General features: G+C 46.0%; 1 protein-coding gene across 3 annotated transcripts; it reads right to left on the bottom strand.

Moving 5' to 3' along the window:
• Window positions 1-3505: 3505 nt before the first annotated feature.
• Window positions 3506-20655, bottom strand: C4H14orf28 (chromosome 4 C14orf28 homolog). 3 transcript variants are annotated; one of them, XM_045016656.1, is made up of 6 exons: window positions 19415-19674; window positions 15663-16187; window positions 12883-12972; window positions 9544-9678; window positions 8893-9005; window positions 3506-3967 (listed from the first exon to the last, which is right to left on the bottom strand). In XM_045016656.1, the coding sequence occupies exons 1-6, from the start codon at window positions 19588-19590 to the stop codon at window positions 3855-3857; spliced, it is 1152 nt and encodes a 383-aa protein (XP_044872591.1). In that variant the 5' UTR covers window positions 19591-19674; the 3' UTR covers window positions 3506-3854. The 3 variants fall into 3 exon arrangements, with proteins under 3 accessions (XP_044872591.1, XP_044872593.1, XP_044872592.1); XM_045016658.1 differs by lacking the exon at window positions 19415-19674 and adding an exon at window positions 20522-20655 and having other exon boundaries at window positions 3507-3967; XM_045016657.1 differs by lacking the exon at window positions 8893-9005 and having other exon boundaries at window positions 3510-3967; window positions 19415-19666.
• Window positions 20656-22757: the final 2102 nt, after the last annotated feature.

The following is a 22757-nucleotide window of genomic DNA, read 5'->3' as shown; positions in this document are numbered from 1 at the left end:
AAAGGGTAAATAACACTTCCTTGTTCGCTTTCTCCACATCATTCATGATTTTATAGACCTCTATCATATCCCCCTTAGTCGTCTCTTTTCTAAGCTGAACAGTACCAGTCTTTTAAAGCTCTCCTCCTATGGAAGCTGTTCCATATCCCTAATATTTTTCTTGCCCTTTTCTGTACTTTATTCCAATTCTAATCTACCTTTTTTGAGATGGTGCAACCAGAATTGCATTCAGTATTCAAGGTGTAGGTGTACCGTAGATTTATATGGTGGCATTGATAAGACAGAAAATATCTATCCCTTTCCTAATGGTTCCTAACACTGTTTGCTTTTTTGACTGCTGCTGCACATTGAGCATTTCAGAGAACTCTCCACAGTGACTCCCAGACCCCATCATTTTGTATGTATAGTTGGGATTATGTTTTCCAGTATGTATTACTTTGCATTTATCAACATTGTATTTCATATGCCTTTTTGTTACTCAGGCCTCCAGTTTTGTGAGATCCCGTTGTAACTCTTTGCTGTCAACTTTGGATTTACGGTAACTATCCTTGAGTAATTTTGTATCATCTGCAGACTTTGCCACCTCACTGGGAGTGTGTGGCAGCTCTAGGAATTGAATCCAGATCTTCTGAGTCCCAGCCATATCGTAAACAAGAACATCTTTCCTGTCCATCTTCCATGTCTTGACATTTGTGTCTAGTGACCTTGTGACAATTAAATTGGAAAAGGAAATATGGTCATTTTCTAACCCTGCTCAAGTCCGTGACTATGTATGAATGATTGGGAGGGGTCAGCTCTGGGCACAATGTTTTCAGCAGTTTCAGGCTCCCACCACTGCATGTTTGAGAACATTGTGCCCCAACCCAACCTCAGCAGTATGGGAAACTTTGTGTACTTTATCTGTACAATTTTTCATGTAAGCCACATTTCAATTTCAGAGTTTTTCTTCCAGGCTCTTCCAGTTTCCTAGACTCCCAAATTCTCAGCTGTCCTGTAGCCCCTGCAAAGTTTTTAGGAGAGTAGCTCTGCTGTAGTTACTTGTATTACAGCAGCAACTAGGGACCTCAGCTAAGATCCAATTCAGTTGTGCAGAGTAAAACAATGCTTGCCTTGGCACGCTTACAGTTTGACTCCACTCTTTCAATTGCTAGTACGTGAGTGGACTGCTGCACCTGCATGGAGCCTTGCTGAAGTCACCCGCAGCCTGCCCATGAACTGTCAGGGCCTACATAGAAGACAGGACATCAAAGGGGGTTTGACAAAGAATAGGATGGGGACAAGTGTAACAGGCATCATGCAGTTCCATGGTGGGGGTAATGCATAGCTTAAAGTAAAATTTAAAAAAAAAAATCCTTTTCTCTCTTCTTTAAAGAGTTAGATAATCTCAGCCTATTTCCCTTTTAGTCTTAACTTTTGCTTATGTCTGCTTTTTTTTTTAAACCTCTACCAAATTCCCAACAGAAACATAGAAGATGATTAACACATTATCTGATAAGAGAGACAAAATAATACCCTTCCTGGAAGAGAAGCAGGGAGTAAGCGTGGCCACTCCTGGCATGGGTGGAAGGGATTATGGCTCGGGGGGGGGAGGAACTGGAGAACTAGGACCCCTCTTGGCTCCAGCTCGATCCTAAGGTGCATTAAAAATTTCTCTCCTGAAATCTGCAGGAAGGGAATGAGGAGCACAAAGGTAAGAATGCCAGGAACATGGGCTATATGACAACTGGCAGTTTCAATTCAAAAGTTCTTGTTTGTTTGTTTTTAAATGAAGCAGAGATATTAATGTCAGCAATGCCAGTATTTGTCTGAGATGGGTCACCAGCTTTCTGGCTGTGACATTCATTCCACCTCAGCTGTGCCTAGCTGCAAACCTGAGGGATGTGGCAGAACCAAAAAGCTGATGAATGACATTGCTCTTATTTCCTTTGCATGTGTATAACATCACACAATGCTACAATACAAACTGCTTGCTTTTGGTGAAGGTCCAGCACATGTTTTAAAGGGGCTTTGACCTTCTTGAATGTGTCATGTTTTTGCAAAATATTTTCCTAGAAAAGCCATTGCGGAAGAAACATATGTCCTTGGTCCTTCAGCACAAATAGTCCCAGTTATATTGATGAGAGAGTGTATGAGAGAGAAAATTCAGGTAGAGCACAGGTGAGAAAGTCAGAGCAGGGAGACTGATTTAGTTAACTAAAAGTGGCACATTAAACCAGTACAAGTTTAAAACTTAGCCCCAGATACACAGTATGGCTAACTACAACCATAAAGAGTAAGGACAGAGGAGTCTACTCTTGCAACCACTATCTGACATAGGTGTTCAATTAAAAATGATTTCTGCTGCCCTCTCCTGGAGAAACAGGAGACAACCAGCAACCTTTCCCCCATGGTAAAATGTATTCCTTAGTGTTTGGTTGTTTGAGAATTCTGCATCTACCTTGAAAATCTGTTTTGGAGGCTTACATTTGTTTGGTTTTTAAATGATCCAGCTGTTACTTTTACTGATTTCCCAATAAAGAGCAAAGTAGAGTCTGAGTCAGACACTGGGGAGATGAATAGATAAAATTTTGCAAAGGCCACTTAATTCTCTTACAGCTTTTTCATCAGCATATTCAAAGAGGACAGTGCAAAAACTGAGGTTTTATGTACAGTGTCTCTCAACATTTGTGCCATACTATGTGATTTACTGACATTTTTTTCAAGAATTTTGGCAGAGAGCTAGTCCTTTGGCCACAAACTACTTTTTATTAGCCAAGTTATTCGCTATTAGAAATCACCATGTCCTCTGGATTTTGCTAACTTCTCATTTTTGGCATGCTGCCAGAAAACAGTGAACATTGAGTTAGCCTGGTACATGCATTGTTCTGTTTCTTTGTGCACCTCCACCAGCCCCAGTTGGGCCAGGCACAGCTAGGCATAATAGATCCCACTCCCTACCTGGGGCACTGGGCAAGGAACCAGCCATTCACGTCTCACTCGTACCGACAGGTTAATAACTCAGTACCCTTTCAAAGAGTATATTTTTTTTAAGCAAGAGTCCTACCCCACTGTGAGGTTACACAAGCTGGGAGGACAATCCAGATCTCTCATATGGCAGATCTCACTCAATCATTTAGCCACACTATGGTTCAGAAATAATCTGTCACATTTAACTGCTCAGCCATGCTGTCTGTAAAAGGGGGCTACTCATGCATACAGAATCCACCCTTTCAGTGAGTGATGCATGTTGCTCTATGGCTCAGATGCTACTGACGACAGGTAGAATTGGCATTCAACTACTGATACTTATTTATGTTGTAAGAACTTAGGTTTATTAGGTTTTTTTTTTAAATATTTCCTATGTTAAAATGGTTTTAGGCCATGAAGTCAAGCACTTATGAAGTGCCAGAAGATGGTCTATGCAACCTTAATTCTACTTGCCTTGTTTGTGCATTAAGATACTTTCATTTACATGATCACATATGATTTTTCTATCTACTTTGAAATATTAATAAAGAAACAAAGGATACAACCATTCTTGGTTTTTGCTTTTTTATTGTAGCATAAAAATTTGCCTGTATAAAAATAGCTCAATAAATGTTTTAAAAAATTGCATAGTGTTTCCAATTTCAATTTTTTACCTATAGTAAGCATTGGATGATACAATACCAGAACTACTGTAGTTCTACTCTTTTCTTGGATACCAAGTATACATAAAATATAGACCTCCATTTGGGATGGGCCAGCATTGGTGGCAGAGAAGGGAACGTGATTTAACTTTGTATCCATAGTCTAGATATGTCATTTATTCTCTGCTGCTCTAATATAAACTAGAGATGACAAAAGAAGAAATTCTGGGGGTTTATTTAACAAAATTAAGTTGACATTTCTGAGGCCATCATAGTGTATCCAATACCCATCAATCTGGAAAGCTGCAGAATAATGATGCTCCTCTTTATTAAACAATGTGGCACCTTCCAATAAGTACCTGCAAATTAAGGCAAACAGAGATGTAACCATCACAAACATGCTCTTTTTGGCAGTAAATGCTAAAGAAGAATGCTACTGTTTAGTTGTCTTATAAATAGCTGTAGAGAGAAGCCAGCATTGCCCTTGACTCCTCTAAGTGAGCTGTTTTCTTGCCCCAGGTGCCTGATGTCCATTTGAGCAATTCCTGGAGCAAGGGTAACAGCAAGGGTCTGTGGCAAGATCAGATCATATTGCTTGTCTGACCTTCAGAAAAGGCTTATTTTCTGTCCCCTTCACTCCAAATTAGTATAAGAAAAAGCATTAAAATAACTTTCAAAATCAATCCGGAGTGGGTTGCTGCTGAGTTATGTGGTAGAGGAAAGTTGTGCATTGGCAGGGAAGAAGGAATGAATGAACTAATAGAAATGGTATAGTGTAACATCTATGACTCCATTGAGCATGGCATTTTAATACAGGCAGGCAAAAAAAGTTAGTGCTTTGGTCCCATGTGGCCTTCAAGTGATGCTTACTGCAAAACTCAGGTAGTTTACTATACACTGAGAGGGTTGTCTGCTTCTTCAGGGCCTGAAGCCAGCAAGCCCTGTTCAATCATCAAAGCCAGCTGGCAAGGGATCAGGGCTGAGAAAACTCAGCTGAGAGGAGATGTGCTTCTGCAGTAAGCCCTCAAGCATAAGGACGGGAGGAGAGGTAGGGTAGTGTAGCAGGTATTCTCTTTTCAGCACTGAGAAGAAAAGTCTTCAGGCCCCCCTAGCCCAGGGTCAACAGAACTACTTCTGTTTATGTTTTGTCTAATTTTTATATTTGAATAAAACTATGCCCAGAAAAAGACTTGGGTGTGGCAGTAAATCCCACCTGAGGGGAAACTGAGGCATGGCTAGCTCACAAGTAGCCTGAGTAGGTGGTGCTGTGACAGCTATGCACACTAGAAACTCTCAGCAGGACCATGACCTAGCAGCAGTTAGTTCAGTCTCTTCTATTAGAGATCAGTCTGGCTAGCAGTCTGCCTGACTTGTGCCCCGGTCAGAGAACCTTTGCTTGGCACACAGGAGAGCTGCCTGGGTTTTGCTGTTATCAATGTTTCTAATGTTAGTTTTAAAGCTCATGTCATAAAGCTGCACTATTAGCCATATTAGGTTGCTTCTGCAAACTGTCAATTTGCTCTTATAAAGCAGCCTGGTTTTCCTTTGGTTGGTTTTCGTCGGTCTCTCTCTTTTTCCACTAACTGTCACCTGATTACTGCTCTAAAGTACTCCCCAAGGTGTATCCTATCAGGGATTTTCCTTCAATATAATCAACAGTTTTGCATTTTATTCACAAAATATTTGTCTTTTAGCAATAGATTTCTAAAACTCCAGCTTCTTTCTGAGTTGTGATTTCTTTTCACAAAGAGGCACATGGTTAAAGAGAGAGATTCTAACACTAAGGATTATAACAACTTCATTAACGTTTAAAGATTTCATTAAATCTATTTAGCATGTTATGGCAATTTCAGAAGCAAAAGTAAAGTCCCTGAAGATGTAAAACCCCCCAACTATTCATCATGTCCTGTTCTGTATATCAGGGTGATGCTATTCTTTGATTTTTTTTAAAACAGAGCTTATTGCCTACTTGGTAATCTATGACCATTGGGTTAAGACAAGAGTTAGTTGCATGCCCCTATTGCACACAGGGTTACCAACCCTCTAGGACTGTCCTGGTGTCTCCAGGAATGGAAGATGAATCTTTAAAGATTGTCATGTAATGAAACCTCCACAGCTCCATTCAATCAAAACTGGCAGTCCTAATTGCCCATGACTTCTGAACTACTGCAATAATTCAAGTGTTACTGAAGAAGGGAGTAGCCTCCTCATTTGGGGTATGCTACATCTTGTAACACAGTTACCTCTCAATACACCATCTGAAACTGTTTTAATCCTCTTATATTCCCACCCTCCTTGTTTACTTATATACACACACCCCGCTCTTACGGGAGTGGAGAGAGAGCCCATAGCTATGGGACATCCCTTCCCTTTAATTCTTTTAGGTTAAGTTTTCTGAAGCAGTCCCACCACTAGCTTTTTTAAAAGCAGTCATTTGGTATTGTTTTATTGGAAGGCTTAATCCCCTTACATTCCAGGAGAACCAGACTGTTCCTGAGTCTTTAACCATTTCTCAACAGAGGGAGCATTGTCTTTACCAATACCCCAGCTTCCTCTCCCCATAACCCCTGGATCTTGTATCTATGCAGTATTTGATTGAGTTTCCCTGCACCCACATCCCATATGATCCCTACTTATAACATAACCATACACTAACTGGGGGGAGGGATAGCTCAGTGGTTTGAGCATTGGCCTGCTAAACCCAGGGTTGTGAACTCAATCCTTGAGGGGGCCACTTAGGAATCTGGGGCAAAATCAGTACTTGATCCTGCTAGTGAAGGCAGGGGGCTGGACTTGACTTGACTTGACTTGACGACCTTTCAAGGTCCCTTCCAGTTCTAGGAGATAGGGTATCTCCATTTAAAAAAAAACTGCTGTACCATTATTTGCTGAATATGACTTAACTTTCCTAATAAAAAAAGTTGTATGAACTTCTGCCCATGAGGCAGCATTTTTCTTATGACATGTTCTATATTGTATTATATTACATTCAAGCAGGGTGGCTTGATTTAAATTGGCAATTTAAATCACAAAGCAAGAACCCTTCTTTTAAATCAGATTTTTAATCATATTACATTTGTACTTTTGATTTTCATAAAGGTTGAGTCATAGTTATAATAAAACATGTTGATTTGCCACTAAAGTTGGTATTGGTTTGCTAATCGAGGAAATACACAATATCTATATACTGATTAAGCTTAGCTTGCATTTCCTTAATTTTTACATCTTTTATTATAGTAGAAAATTCCTCTTCCTGGGGGTTAGAAAGTTTGCAATTGAGACATTTAACTTAGAATCATAGACTATCAGGGTTGGAAGGGACCCCAGGAAGCCATCTAGTCCAACCCCCTGCTCAAAGCAGGACCAACACCAACTAAATCATCCCAGCCACGGCTTCATTAAGCCTGACCTTAAAATCCTCTAAGGAAGGAGATTCCACCACCTCCCTAGGTAACCCATTCCAGTGCTTCACCACCCTCCTAGTGAAATAGTGTTTCCTAATATCCAGCCTAGACCTCCCCCACTGCAACTTGAGACCATTACTCCTTGTTCTGTCAACTTGAATCTAATCATTTGCTATTTCTTGGTCTACTACATTTGGTTCCAGCACTGAGGTCAGGAACTTCTGGGCCACCTCACACATGTAGAAAGTAGATTTTAACTCCCATTTATTTTTATATATATTTTAATTTTAGGATTGCCAGGAATCTGTAAAGTTGTTTTCCCCCTCCCTGAAGCTGCTTGCAGATTTTCATAAATTCACCCTTTTCCTCTGTACAGCTATGGAACAATCTTGATAGAAGGATACATGGTTGCTCTCCGCTCACCAACCAGCAGACCAAATTTGGTGATGTATCCTGGTCACATGCCACCTGAGGCACTTTGCGCACACACACTAAGAACTGGCTGGCTCAAGAATTGAAACCTGGCATCTAACTATATAAATGTACTATGACAATGTGGTCTAGCTGAATTCCTGTTGTGTGCCCAGATCCTGATGCAGTGTGCCCTTTCAATCTTGATTTGACTGTCAGAGTCAGAGCTTCAGGGATCCATATTTCACAGGACTCTATGAATTTTCCTCCCGCCCTTTCCAGCAGTCCTAGAATACTCATACTTCTCTTGCAGCCCCTATTTTTCAGATCTTCCCGTTTGTGTCAATTCTTTGACTTGAGACTCTCGGGCTGCCACCCCTGCATGTCCACCTCAATGCTGATCATTCTTAAGTCCGCGTCTAATGGCTGCTGCTGGTTCATTGGGATAGCCACTGTGTGTTAATTTTTCTTCCAACTTGCTGAAATGGGTTGCCAGCACCACACCTAAACTGGAATTAATCTGTTCCACTATTGTACTAGTCATCCCCATATCCACCGAGTCTCCTCTGGACTCAGATTCCTTGGTTTGTACATTGCCCTAATCCCCCTTCTTTGTGGTTTCTGTCCACTGACCATCCATCACCAGTGTTTGAGACAGAGAAACTGCAAGGCCCGCTGCTGTTCCCCTCTGTGCTGCACTCACCTCTAGCTGCCTCCAGGCTAGCTCATACACCACCCTCTGCTCCTTTCACCACTGCCTATGTTCCTCAGCGATCAGGGGGCAAAACACCTCTCCCATTCCCTGCCACTCCCCTCAGCAATATCCATATCCCTATGCTAGTGCTGCTTGGGCCACTTGCTACAACTTCCACAGAGGAGGAAGGGGATGAGGTGCTAATGGGGACAGCTGCTGCTCTGTGAGCCTCCAGGACCCAATGTTCACTTCCCAGCAGGTCCCCCACTACTGCACTGCCAGTGAGTTCAGAGGGGCCGGAGCAGCAGCCCTCGGTTCAGCCGACTCTTGCAGTCTCCTGGGGAGGCTGGAGGCATGGATCACCCTTAGCTCCTTAATGGAAGAGGAGGAAAGCTAGTCCCATCCTGCTGTGTTAACAGTGCCTTTGGGGGATGGCCCAGCCCACAGCTCCACCACTCTTCACAGTCCTCTGGGGAGGGAAGCCAGATTAGAAGCAAAGCAGCAGCGTATCTCCCGCTTTGCCAGGGGGCTGAGCACGTCTCTCCTGCTAGCACCTCATCCAGGAGGGGCGAGAGCAGGTTTTTTCGCTGTGTACAAGGGGCCTCTCCCTTCCCCTTCCACCACTACAGACACCCAGTACCGTGTGTGGAGGGGGGGAGGGGCTGAGGCCCTCAGTCTATCCCCACAGTGTTTGCTAGTAACCCCGGTCTTACTTCCACCTTCTCTCTACTCTTCTGAGCTCCCCGCACATCTGAAGGCAGGAAATGGGGCCTACCTGGGGGGCTCGGTTGTGAATCTTGTGGGTAAATAGGGAAGGGGGAGCTCAGTCTCCTTCCTTGCTCCTCTATGACAGTCACATCACCCTTCACGGTCTCCTGGTCAGGCATGCTAAGGAAGGAACATTGGGATTCAAAGTTCTGATGCTTCACTGGGTCTCAGTTGAATCCTGTATATCAAAATGCGAAGTCCTGTAATATTGCATTTGAAATACCTGCAGTTTGATGTATTTTCAATACTTTATTACTAGAAAATAGGAAGGCTGGTTCTGAAACCAAACAATTGTTCTAAAAGGATTTTGACAATAAGAAATTAAAAGAAATCGACAGTGAGCATGACTGTCCATACTTCAAAAAGAACAGGAGTCCTTGTAGCACCTTAGAGACTAACAAATGTGAGCATAAGCTTTCGTGGGCTTATGCGCAAATACATTAAGTTAGTCTCTAAGGTGCCACTCCTGTTCTTTTTGCGGATACAGACTAACATAGCTGCTACTCTGAAACCTGTCCATACTGCTTCATGATTACTACTCTAAAAAAAAAAAACCCTTTCCTTTACAGATTATTCAAAAGGATTATTGGACTCCTCCTGAAACCATGAAGTGAAGAGAAGCTGTTTGCCTTGTTAAATATAGTTTTAAAATACTTACTTGTGATCAGATAAATCCAAATGATATGGTACGTATGCCAGTTCTTCTGGCTTCCATTGCTGCATATTTAAAACAACAAAAGGTGGTGCCCCATGGTAGAAAACTCTCTGCGTGAACTCTCTTAACCCATCACACCTGCAAGTAGAGAAGTAGAAACGGCAATTATTTCACTTGGCAAGCAGTACAATTAAACAGGTTTTATTTCACATCCAGACATGATTGTAGGTGTACACTTCATTAGGGCAGGTTTTGTCTTGTATTAGAATTTGGTTTGTTTATATTATGCGGGAAGGTGTTAATGGCTGTCATCATGTGTGTCTCTGATCCACAGGCAATCACAGACCTGTGAAAGCTGATGGGCCTGCTGGCTATTCTTCATTCAGGCTACAGGAAGCAGCAACTTACCTCCTTTATGGAGTATGACAACTGGACCCAATAGAAGCCGCTGCCCAATGCGCTGGGACACATAAAAAGCCAATCAGCAGCCACTTCATGCGGTCCGAGGAGTTTCCCAGGGGACTGATTGGCTTTCTGCCTCTGACACAGTGAAGCAGTTGTGAGCATGGCTCAGAGGGTACAGAGACAGAGCTCCTTTGGGCACAAGACTGGATGGAGAGGCAGCCTTGGAAATAGCGAGCAAGAAAATTGGTGGCTGTTTGTTCCTGCTCTGCTCAGGAAAACAGGACTTTGGGTACATTCTTTGTGAATAGACACGGCACCAAAGATACCAAACTCATGTCAACACACTCTCTAAGGGAAACAACCCAGCTCCGTCCAGAAGAATGGCTAACAGCTCAGGCCAAGGAGCAACAATAATTCACAGTAAATGCAGAGGACACTAGCCAGTTTACTATTTGCTCACCAACTTACTGCTTGAACCAAGCAGTCGTCTGGTGGTGGGATTTTCAGGTGCCCTAGGGAACGAGGTGCCACATCTCACTGAAAGTCAGCAGGAGCTGGGCACCTCACTGCCTTAGGCACCTTTGCTAATGCTACTACAAGGGTCCAGAGCGTCTCTCTTTGGTAATCTGAGGTGATACTGCTGTTAAATGCAATGGTAGCACTTGGTGCAGCAGGAGCCCAGATACCTCACCATTGCTAGTTACCCCCTTTAACTGGGATTTTACAGGGGCCTCTGGTACTGGTCAGCAGTGATGTATGCAAAATACACAGCAGACACTACTCTGTATTGGAGGTGTCTCAGTGGAGGGAGACAAGGGACAACTATGGCCTAGGTCTACAAAGGGACAATGCCAAAGACCTCCTGCACTGGGGTGAGCTGTCCCCTAAAAGGTAGTGGTGTGAGGGGTCAGCACCCCGCCATCACATCATGGCCCTTAAGATTTTTTAGGAGGTTGGATGTGCAAAGGCCTCAGAGATACTGGGAGAGAGGATACGGTCCCGTGAATAAGTAGTGGCTGGGAGGAAATCCCCATTATTGTTTCATCACAGGCCTGGGCCGAGAAGCCTTGCAAAGTGGGCAGGACAAGGCTCTGCTCTCTCCCAGCCAACGGGCAGGACCTTTAGCAGGGGGGCCTGTTTATATGCTGCCTCTTCCTTCATAACAAGGGAGTCATCAGCAGGACACGACCGGCCTGCTAAGCCCTTGGAGCCTGGGGACTAACGGGGGATAAGGGTGAGCTGAAAGAAGGTGCCCAGGTTATAACCCTAGCTCCAGGAGCGGCTGTGTGGAGGGCAGGGGGAGGTGGCGGTGTCCTCTCCTGTTTCAGGGAGGGTATTACAAACCTGAACCATAGTCCCAGATCCAGGAGGAGAGTTGAGGGGACTCATGTCTGAAGGAGGGAGATAGTGACTGCCTTAAGGGGACAGACAGAGAGGGACTGTCTGAAACCCCAGCTCCAGGAGTCGGGGGTGGTGGGGTGGGGGAGGGATGGGATGACGACTCATCTTGAGGATGGAAGTCAGAAGGATGGTTTGAAACCCAGCCCAGCAGCTGCTAGAGACTGAGGAGCCAGTGAGAGCAGGTGCCTACAGCAACACACTGGGGAGAAACGGCTCAGGAAACGAGATCCTCTAGAAGAGGAGACCCCGGCTCTGACTCAGAGGCCCAGTAGGGAACAGGCCAGAGATGAGGTGAGAGAGCAGTGCCAACCACTTCATGCCGTGTCCCTGGCCTGGAACCCCGAGGACTGCGCAGGCCTTGCTTCCCCTGCCAAACCCAGCGAGATGACTTCATAAGGCCTTCAACAAGTGGGCCATGCTCAGAGAGGCCAGGGACCGGGCTCCCCTCACCTAGGGCAAGGGGCCACCTGAGGTATAGGATTAACACTTAGAGGGGAAAGGACTGCTACTAACCTGGCCACAGCATTGAGGTCATAAAGAATCAGCAAGTGGCTAGATGGTGATTGGTCTAGCAGAAGAGGGAAACTGAGGCAGAATTATAGACTTTAAGGCCAGAAGGAATCACCAGCTTATCTAGTCCGATCTCTGTACATCACAGGCCACCAGCACCTGTACACTAAACCTAACAACTGAAATTAGACTCAAGTCTTACAGCCCACAGGAAACTAGCCTACTACATGCTGCAGGCAGAGAACAGGAGGAACCAAGGGACACCGACCAGTGCTTGGGGCCTCCCCGCTGACAGGGAAAGGATTGAGATATAATGATTAAGTGCCTGGCCTGCGATGTCTGGTTTTGCCACAAGGAGGCACTCTGGTGCTGAGTGCACACTATAACACCAACTCCGAGGACGCCTTCTGAAGCTGGTTTGGCATGCGTCCTCCTAGCCCACATCCCACCTCATCCTGGGCTCTTGGATCCACTTAGCTGAACCCAGTTGTAAGAACATAGCAATGCCTCTAGCATTCTGCTGACTCAATCCCCCACTGTCTGTTTTGCTCTTCCCATTCTGCAATCTCATCCCTCCCCCCAAACTTAGTCCAAAAATTTCCCCCAGATTTTCCCCTCCCACACAAGCCTCTCAGATCCAGAACCTCAGATTCTCCTTGGCCAACTAATCCTTACAGCACCCTTGTTTCTCCTCACCCCCTCTCCAGACTGTTCTGCCCACTATGTTGTGCAGGCAGATATGGAGGGGAAGCCACACAGGTCAGCATGTTGACAGGCAGGCAGGAGCAGCAAGTGTGAATATAGCTGCTGGTTTTGAGAGTATGAAAGGCAGCTCCCCTGCAGGAAAACATGGAAAAATGTGTGCAGTTTGAGGGGTCCAATGTCATCTTTGGGCTGAGACCAAACACAGAACATTTCAATCCTAGGGGAAAGTTTGCACTTGCTCACTGCCAAACAAGACAGGCTAACAGACCATGCACCCTCTGTGACAGCAAACACACACTTTCAGATCTATTATGCACTTACCCATACTGTTCACACAGCTCTATCTTGGAACAGAATAATTCATCTACTGCCCGCTGAATCAAGTCTCCATGAGGAATTTCTTGGGGAGGACTGAAATAGTTAGGGACATTTGATCAGATTTATTCTGTACTTGCACAGTATAAAATCATTTAACCACAACGATATATAAAGAGTAATCCCTGAACTCAATGCAAACAAAAATCAATCAGCCCATGAAAAAGTCTTTACAATGCTGTTTCTTGTCCAAGAACCAAGCTATTTCAGAGCAAATCAATGTTTTCAATGTTTAGCTTAAACACCAAACCAACTTCTCCTGAACAGGACTGCCATATTGAGAACTCTGCTGTTGAGATTCAAGTCTTTCAGCTATGCAGTCAGCTAAACCTGATCTCATCTTGCCATGAACGAATGTATTGTAACAGTGACAGGTACTGCACAATGAAGCCAAAAGGCTCTGTCCTATTCTGTACTCTAGGCTCACCCACATGAGCGTCCATCAGACCTTCCTTTCCCTTCCTCCCTGGTGTTTGTGTAGAGTCAGGTAGTCCAAATATCTTACTCAGACGAAATGTATGAAATATAGAACAGAGTATAGACAGGAGGGCTGATGCTTGGTTGACTTATCGCATATTTCAAATATAGACCTAAAAAGGTATCTTTACGGACTATTCAGCACCATGTTCATTTTCACAGTACAATCATTGAGCACAGGGTTGTTTTTTTTTTAAAACAGCATGAGAGAACTACCTTAAACCCAGCCAGAAAGGCTTCATTGATTAGCTGGCATGCCTCACTGCAGAAGCAGTGTATATTTAGAAGGTAGTGGTCTCCTAGGTTGCAGCACTAATGTTGTAAGAGTCCACTGTTAAAAAGTCAACTTTAAAATACCAAGCAGCTGAAAGTCTCTTGTATGGAAGGTATTAAACCTAAACTTCTATTGCCTCAGAGACAGACCCAGTCATTAAAAGCTCATCCTTGGCATGAGGGGAGTAGTCAAATTTGTCTTCTACCTCTCAAAAAAAAGTTTACAGCACCTGTTATTTGCATGGTGATTTTTCACCCAACTATTAAATCAAAGAATGATGGAAACAAAGCCTTAATTGCTACTCTTATTGCTGTATGAAATTAACATCTTGCGGGTACAGCGCTGTAATTCAAGGACAGGACAGTTACAAAGCAGTTGGGTCACCATTTAGCAGAGTAAGGGGGTGCAACATGACCTGACCAGCTAAGAAATTAAACACTACATGTTGGAAAAATGCTTTCATTGATGCACAATGCCTGCAGTGAAAGGGTAAAAATTCAAAACCTGAAGTATCCAAGTCCCACAGACTTTCAAGCCCATGAAAGCAAACACCACAATCTGCAAGAGAGAGAAGTTATGAAGTTGTAGCAGAGAGCCCTGTGCCTTACCATGTGGTCAATATGCTGCAGTTGTAACTTTAACTCATCTGCATCAGCTGCTAGTATAAAAACCTTCATGGCAGAAGTAGACAGGATTCCAGTAGAGGAGGGTGAAGAATCACTGATCATGATTCATACTGGTACCACTGATGCAGCAAGAGCTCTCAAAGTTTCTGCTAGACAGATTTGAGAGTCAGGTAGTAAAACTACATTTCTAGCTCTTTCAGTGATCATTCTGAGCAGGTCAACAGAATTCATAACCCCAGAGATTTGTGTTTTGGCCTAATGTACTTCATTAAGGAATGAAAGCCTTCCTGCATCTTCTCCAAGACTCAATTCTTAGCGCCCCTCGTCAGACGTAGTATGTTTTAGTGTAATATATTCTGGACTTGGGTACATGTTGAGACTACTAAAACTGGAGCAGAGAATGCAACAACTTGCTTAATAATGTAATTTAGAGTTTCAAGATAGAGGCACATTACTCCAGCATCTGAGGGTATCCTCAGTGGTTCGGGAACTTGTTGCCTGAAAAAGTACCTCTCCCCCAGCAACCTATTGCCCCAGTTCCAGTCAGAGGTGCTAGAGTCCCTCCATCTGAGACATGGAGCTGCCAACAGCAATTTTTCTGTGAAGGATGCTCAACTTTGAGACTCACTCTCCCTGCTGCTTTTGTCCATTTGAACCTCCCTCTGTTAATTTCTAGGTATAACTGCAAAGGTCAACTCCACCTAGCTACTGGGGACATTTACTAGTTTTAGTATTGGGACAGGACAAACCAAGAGTACTATTGCTGTTCTACATTTATTCTTTACTGTGAAACAAAATCTATTTTAGGCAGGTAATTTACTTTGCAAGTGTTAATCTGTAGTATGAGGACCAGCATGAATGACAGGCACCTCTGGAGAGTTCTTAGTCACAATAAGTCAATAGCTACAAATGCAAGAGAGCAATTTTCATATCACATGCTCCAAGCAGAGAGGGAAGAAAGCCCAACCCAGAAGTATTTGTTAAACAGCTCTCCAAGCCAACACTTCCACTGAATCAGTGAGCATCAAAAGCAATTACATTTTAGCACTGCAGCGTAGAATATTAGAGACATGCTCTGCTGCAATTAATGCAATATTCTTTTTAATCACTGTCAGCCAACCCTAGGCCAGAAGGGCTCGTTTCTAAGTCTTCTACAGCAAGATCTTAAGAGGAATGATTTGAGTACACAGGGTGTACATATTTGCTACAGATACATACACCCATAGATGTATTCTAGCTGATAAAGGCACTTGGACAGGTAATACTGATCTCTTAAAAACCAGAGTTGCATCCCCCTTTGAAGAAGTTTGTTTTATCACAGTTGCATGCCAGCATGTGCAGCAACTTACTTTATGTTAATTGTTCTCTGCAGATCTTCCTGCATACGAGTTGGACAACTTGAATTTGAACAGTAGCTCTCTTGAATGGTAGACATGAGACTTTCTAGATTCTTTGTAAAGTTATCGTGCTCATTTCCAAATAAATCGATTTCCAGTGAAGCTTTGTGAACTTCAGATTTATACTGTCGCTTCTCCATCTTGTCCCAAATCCAAAGCAGCTTCACCGTTGTAAAATTATAGGAGTCCATTAAGTAAAGAAAGTAGTCGACAAACTCTCTACCTAAATGAAGGGAGAGCTCCTTGGGGAAGTGTTCATTTTCATGCAGAATGACATACAACAACATCAAGAATCCATCTATAGTGCAAGTATTTTTCAGATTTATTTCAACATAAAGTGGTGTGCAAGATACAGCTTTCCGGCCGGCTTTGATAGTAAAAACCCCTCCCCAAGGGAGCACAGGCCTCCAAAATGAGCGATCTGGATCATAATTATTTTTAATTGATGCTTTGATCTCCTCAAACAGTGTCTTCATCCTGCAATTAAGAGAAAAAGTATTAATATATTGTACCAAGAGCATTCCGTTTTGGAACAGGCACACACTTAGAATACACAGTGAGTGGACCAGAACTTAAAATCAACAATTTAAGTGCCAACAGTCAGGAGCTGCCCCTGCTAAGAATCAAATGGCTTTGAGATTTCCCTAGTTTAGATATAGGTTTCTTTCCATCTGACCCAGCTAATTACGGGTCTTTACTAAAGAAAGTCTTAGTGATTAATTTTAAAGCATGAGTGGGCATTGGAGGCATTAAGCTGTACCTTGAGAGATTCAGTCTGCAAGAAGGGATGAGTCACTCACATATAAAGGATGCTGTTATCTCCCCTAGAGTCCTGGCGGGCTGACTGGCTGGCACAAGAAGTGTTTTCTTGCTGAATATAATCTGTGGTTAGTCGCTGCCCACTGTTTGTCACCAAACTATATAGGGTACTTTAGAGGACAGTTACCTCAGAGAAATGTGAGGCAGTTACACTCAGCCTAGCTTAGTTAAGCTGAAAGTAACTTTGAAATCAGTTTATAAGGAATCTCTGAATATGTGACTAGGGCATATCTGTCTTAAACACCATAGAAAGGGTCTTTTTGGCCCAATGTCTGATTTTCACAACATGCTAGGTCAGTGGTTCTCAAACTTTTGTACTGGTGACCCCTTTCACAACACAAGCCTCTGAGTGCCACCCCCCTCATAAATTAAAAACACTTTTTTATACATTTAACACCATTATAAATGCTGGAGGCAAAGCGGCGTTTGGGGTGGAGGCTGACAGCTCGCACACACCCCCCGCCCAGGTAATAACCTCACGACTCCCTGAGGGGTCCCGACCCACAGTTTGAGAACCCCTGTGCTAGGTAATGCTGCATTTGAATTCTGAACCATTCAGTGCTCTAGACAGTGAAATGACAATACATTGTTGATAAAGTATTAGTCCAGAATGAGCCAGTGTTTAGAGTTTTGTAACCCTTTAGGAAGCACTAGCATTTGCAGTAGAACCTGTATTATGAACAACCTCCGAACGGAGGTTGTTCATAACTCTGAACAAAACATTGTTTGTTTCTTCAAAAGTTTACAATTGAATATTGACTTAGTACAGCTTTGAAACTTTACTATGCAGAAGAAAAAAAGCTGATTTCCCTTGATTTTTTTAGTTTATGTTTAACACAGTACTGTACTGTATTTGCTTTTTTGGTCTCTGCTGCTGCCAGATTGTGCACTTTCATTTCCAAATGAGGTGTGCGGTTGACTGGTCAGTTTGCAACTCTGGAGTTCGTAACTCTGAGGTTCTACTGTACTTAATAAAAACACCTACATCAGGCTACAGATACAAGGCTTCTTCTCCAAGGAAGAAAAGTGTCATGTTTAATATTTAGGCAATAACTATGGTAAAACCTAAGGCTTTTTGTGGCTCCTTGCACGTTGAAACTTAAGACTTCCAAACTCAAAGGCATTTTAGTCTTCTAGACTAAAGACATCCATTTTTCATCTGGGAAGAGAGTTGAGCCCCTATGCCACCATATACAGTTTCTAGCAAAGTCATTTTCTTTAGGCTTTTATTTCAAGTTATGTCTCTATAAAGACAAGAGAAATGTAGATCATCATTTCTGGCTTCAGGGTAGGAAAATAATGTAGACTAAAACTACAGACTATTTAAACAGTAAGGCATCAGTTAATTATAACCAAGAAACTCAGCACAAGTCCATTACTCTTCAGTACATGAACTTTGCTTGGTTATTTAGACCCAATGTTCTCTGCCATTACAGCTTGACTAGGGTAGAAAGTACAGGCCAAATGATGACAAAGCAAAAGACGTGAAGGAGAAACAGGGGGTTGGGGATAGAAAACAGAGAGAACACAGGGACTTGAGACAGTTCAAAAGCTCAGACACATTGACAGAAACACTCCTAAGCAGGGGTGAGCTGGAGCCGGTTCGCGCGAACCCGTTGTTAAATTTAGAAGCGGTTTTAGAACCGCTTGTTAACTAGCTTCCCTGCGAGGGAAGCTTTGATGGGCTCTGGCCGGGAAGGGTGTAATTCCTCCTCCGGCCGCCAGAGGGCGCCGTGCTGCGCTGCGGGAGGCATGTGGGCTGCCTCCCGGCCCTGTTGCTGCTGCTGCTCTTTGGACCTCTGGCCCTGGGGCTCCTGCTGCTGCCTGGTGAGTCCCCGGCTGCGTCCTGCTGCTCCCAGCCCCCCCCCCCTCCGTGTGAGTGTCTGCGCCCCTCCCCCGCCTTCCCTGCCCCCAGCCAGCCCCTGCCCGCAGCCAGCCCCTGCCCCACCCCCTGCCCACAGCCACCCACAGCTACCCGCAGCCAGCCTCTGCCTGCAGCCCCTGCCACAGCCACCCTCTGCCCGCAGCCAGCCCCTGCCCGCAGCCAGCCCCTGCCCGCAGCCAGCCCCTGCCCGCAGCCACCCGCAGCCCGCATCACCTGCCCACAGCCAGCCCGTGTCACTCCCTGCCTCCAGCTAGCCCTGCCCCACGCCCCTATCTGCAGCCAGCCCCACATCCACTGGTGCCCTGCAGTTCCCAGGGCAGTAACCCTGCACACCTGCTTTAATGGGGGGGGGGGGGCAGGGAGCAGCTGGGACCCACACATGTGCACACCCTAGAGTGACCAGACAGCAAGTGTGAAAAATCGGGACGGGAGTGAGGGGTAATAGGAGCCTATATAAGAAAAAGACCCAAAAATTGAGACTGTCCCTGATCACCACCCACACATGTGAAACGGAGCTCATTTCTAGTTCAGCCCCATCTTTTTAAAAAAGAACTTTAGGTAGGGTTAAAATACATCTGTATTTTCCTGGACATGTCAGGCTTTTCGGTTCTTAATCACCTCCTGGGAAAATATGGACGTATGGTAACCCTATTGGTACAAAAAATACATGCTGTCGCACATCCCTTAAATCAGAACTTTTTATAGGGAACCCGTTGTTAAATCAGAACTTTTTATAGGGAACCCGTTGTTAAGATTTTGGCAGCTCATCACTGCTCCTAAGTGTCACAACATCTCCCCTATCACTACTGCTCGGGGCAATTGCTTGTTTCTGCCAGAAGCTGATCTGCAGCATTAGCTCTTGGGGTCCCAACAGGCAGGGGAAGCTGCTCTCTCCCTGGGGTTCTGCGCAGGGCCCAGCACCTCACTTGGGCCGAAGCGCCATGCTGCTCACAGGGTGCTAACAATGCCAGGAGGGAGCAAACAACCCGCCTGCCTCCACCTTTCCCAGCTCTCACCACCAGCGCCCGTCGGCAACAGGTGTGCGCCTCCCATTCGCAGGGGCGCTGCCAGGCTAGGCTGTGACTCGAACGAGAGGCGCCCTGCAGAGCTGGACCCATGGGATGGCCCTGGGCTCTGCCCCAGAGCCAGGGCAAGGTCACCTCTTGCAGAGTTCATCAGCGGAGAGGATCAGGCACAGGGAAGGGGCCATCAGGGCAGCAGCCACCCGGCCCAGTGGAGGCAGGGCAGGGGGAAGGATCACAAGGTTCTCCCCACAACAAGCCCTGTGGTAACCCCACCCACCACCAGCAGTCCCCCCCAGCCCCCATGGGTGCCCCCCACAGGCTGTCTGCACCCCACCAGGAGCCACCAGCCCACCCCCCCAGTCCCCATGGGTCCTTCTCCCTCCCAGCCCCCATGGGTGCCCCCCACAGGCTGTCTGCACCCCACCAGGTGCCACCATCCCACCCCCCACAACCCCCACGGGTCCTCCCCCCCCAGCCCTCATGGGTGCCCCCCACGGGCTACCTCCCCCCCCCAGCCCTCATGGGTGCCCCCCCCGGGCTACCTCCCCCCCCAGCCCCCATGGGTGCCCCCCCCGGGCTACCTCCCCCCCCAGCCCCCATGGGTGCCCCCCCCGGGCTACCTCCCCCCCCAGCCCCCATGGGTGCCCCCCCCCGGGCTACCTCCCCCCCCAGCCCCCATGGGTGCCCCCCCCGGGCTACCTCCCCCCCCAGCCCTCATGGGTGCCCCCCACAGGCTACCTCCCCCCCCAGCCCTCATGGGTGCCCCCCACAGGCTACCTCCCCCCCCAGCCCTCATGGGTGCCCCCCACTGGCTACCTCCCCCCCCAGCCCTAATGGGTGCCCCCCCACAGGCTACCTCCCCCCCCAGCCCTCATGGGTGCCCCCCCAGGCTACCTCCCCCATGGGTGCCCCCCCACGGGCTACCTCCCCCCCCAGCCCCCATGGGTGCCCCCCCAGGCTACCTCCCCCATGGGTGCCCCCCCAGGCTACCTCCCCCCAGCCTCCAGGGGTCCCTCCCCAGCGGGTCCGTCCCACCCACCGCCACGGGCCCGTCCGGGCCGGGCCTAGGCCGCTCCCCGTACCTGTGCCGGCCGCGCCGAGCGCCCCCCCGGCCGCCACATCTACCCCGCGGCCCGAGCCCGCCGCACGGCCCGGCCAGGCCCGCCGCCGCCGCCGCCGCCGCTTGTTATTACGGAGCGACCCCGCCTCCTGCGTCACCAGGCCCCGCCCCGGGACGGGCTGAAGCGGGGAGGGGCGGGGCTAGAGGGACTGGGCGGGGCTACAGGAGGCGGGAGACTGTGCGAACGGGGGGCGGGGGCAGGGCGGGGCTGTGGGCGCGGGGGGTAGCGAGACGTGGGCGGGGCTAATGGGTGAGGGGCGGGGCTGTGGGCGCGGGGGATACGGAGACGTGGGCGGGGCTAATGGGCGAGGGGCGGGGCTATGGGAACGGGGGATAGAGAATCATGGGCGGGGCTAATGGGTGAGGGGCGGGGCTATAGGAAGGGGCGGGGTGTGCCAACATGGGAGGAGCTGAAGAGCCGGGGCATCACAGGGGTGCCTGTTTCCCAGAGGGGTGTTTATTATTATCATCATTATTCCCCCTCCTGGGCTGTGGAGCCTGTCATTTATTTTTTTCATTCTCACATCTGTCATAGGACAGGCCATAAATCTGTGGCAGCCGCTAATAATACACCCTGCATGTGAGAGGCCTAGTCATCTGCAGAATCCTGACACAGGGCAGGTGATTGGGACCAGGCAATGTCTTTATTACAGACAGACAAGAAGATTTTGTGCTCAGGTTGGTGAATTCTCTTGAGAACCCGCTTTCCCTAACTGGGCAGCTACAGGATAATTCATGCCAGCTTAGTCCTCGCTCTGTGTGTATAACTTTGTGGCTTGAAAAGGACCTCAATGTAGTTTTCTATATTGTTTTTTCAAAATCGTTGGTGAAAACCTGACCCTATTGAAGTTCATGGCAAAAGTCCCATTGATTTCAGTAGGGACAGAATTTCATCCCATGTTTTTATAATCATGGTTGTTAGTGTATAATAAATGTTAAAAAACCACCCAAGCTAAAACATATAAAAGATATATTTTTAAATGACAACAACAACAAAAAAAAGGAAATGCACTATTATTGTGCGTTTCTAGTTTTAAAAGTGACTGTAAAATGACACTCGGTTTTCATGTTTATTGTCTCATAAGTCTGTGTACAGCTTATTAGCATGTTAACTACACCTGTAACACACCTCACTTGGATTTGGGCTTAGAATGTAGATGCAAAAGCAGATACCAATCTTATTTTTCAGATGCCAGGTTAACTTTGCACGGCTAGCACTTAGCTTTTTTTTTTTTTATTTGTGAACTGTGTAAATATGGTCTGGATATCTTTAAAAGATAGTAAACATTCTAACACACTGTCCTCTCAACTGAGCCATTTTTAGTAGAATCACACTTCCTTTCTTAAGGTAACATATTAAATAGATTGGTATTAAGTTCTATATATTATACACAGAAGCTTTAATTTAAATCATGCAAGTGGTTAGTGCAAGACTTGAGGATGTGTTGAATACACACAGTGAAGAATAACATAGAACAAGGAGGTTTAAAGATGAATGAAGCCTTGAAGCTAGCAGAAGATAGAAAATGGTGGAAACACTTCATTTGGCCCCATCATCGCTATTGAGCTGATGGATGGGAATCAAAGAACAAGAAGAAGAAGAAACAAGTGGTTTGTAGTGTCCAAAGCAATTGCCAAAAATACAGTTATGATGATTCCATGCACATTTTCCCTCCATCATACACATGCACAGACTGGTTATTAAAGAATCCCCCCATCAATGTAATTGATCTCACCTTGTGCAACAAGAGAAAATCCAAACTTTTTTGAAAGGTTGGATTATTTATTTTGGAATGATCTTAGCTAAACGAACTGAGTGGTAAGAAGAACATCCAATGAAAGGGCTGTGTGTGGGGATCAAAAATTAGAATCTGTGTAACCCACACACCCCCTGGGTGTAGTACTCTGTCCCATCTAGTGGCACCAAGACCACTTAGAGAGAGTGATAAAATGAGTCTGCTCTACAGCCTGGGCTAACAGCCATGTGGTAGAGGCTCATACACTGAGGTCCCAGGGTCAATCCTGCACTTAAGCTCCAGAGGTCCCAGGTTCAATCCTGTTAGCATTACACTTGCAGCATGCACAGTTCCTCTAAAATCCTATACAGAGAGAACCTCAGGAGGAGGACAAGTTGTATCCATTCATTTTTCCCGTGAGAATAAACAAAGCCATTTCACTGCTAGCATCAGGCTGGAATA

Source organism: Mauremys mutica, chromosome 4, assembly GCF_020497125.1.
Source record: "Mauremys mutica isolate MM-2020 ecotype Southern chromosome 4, ASM2049712v1, whole genome shotgun sequence".
In the NCBI taxonomy this organism is placed as follows: domain Eukaryota; kingdom Metazoa; phylum Chordata; order Testudines; family Geoemydidae; genus Mauremys; species Mauremys mutica.
This window is presented reverse-complemented; position numbering and strand designations above follow the sequence as displayed.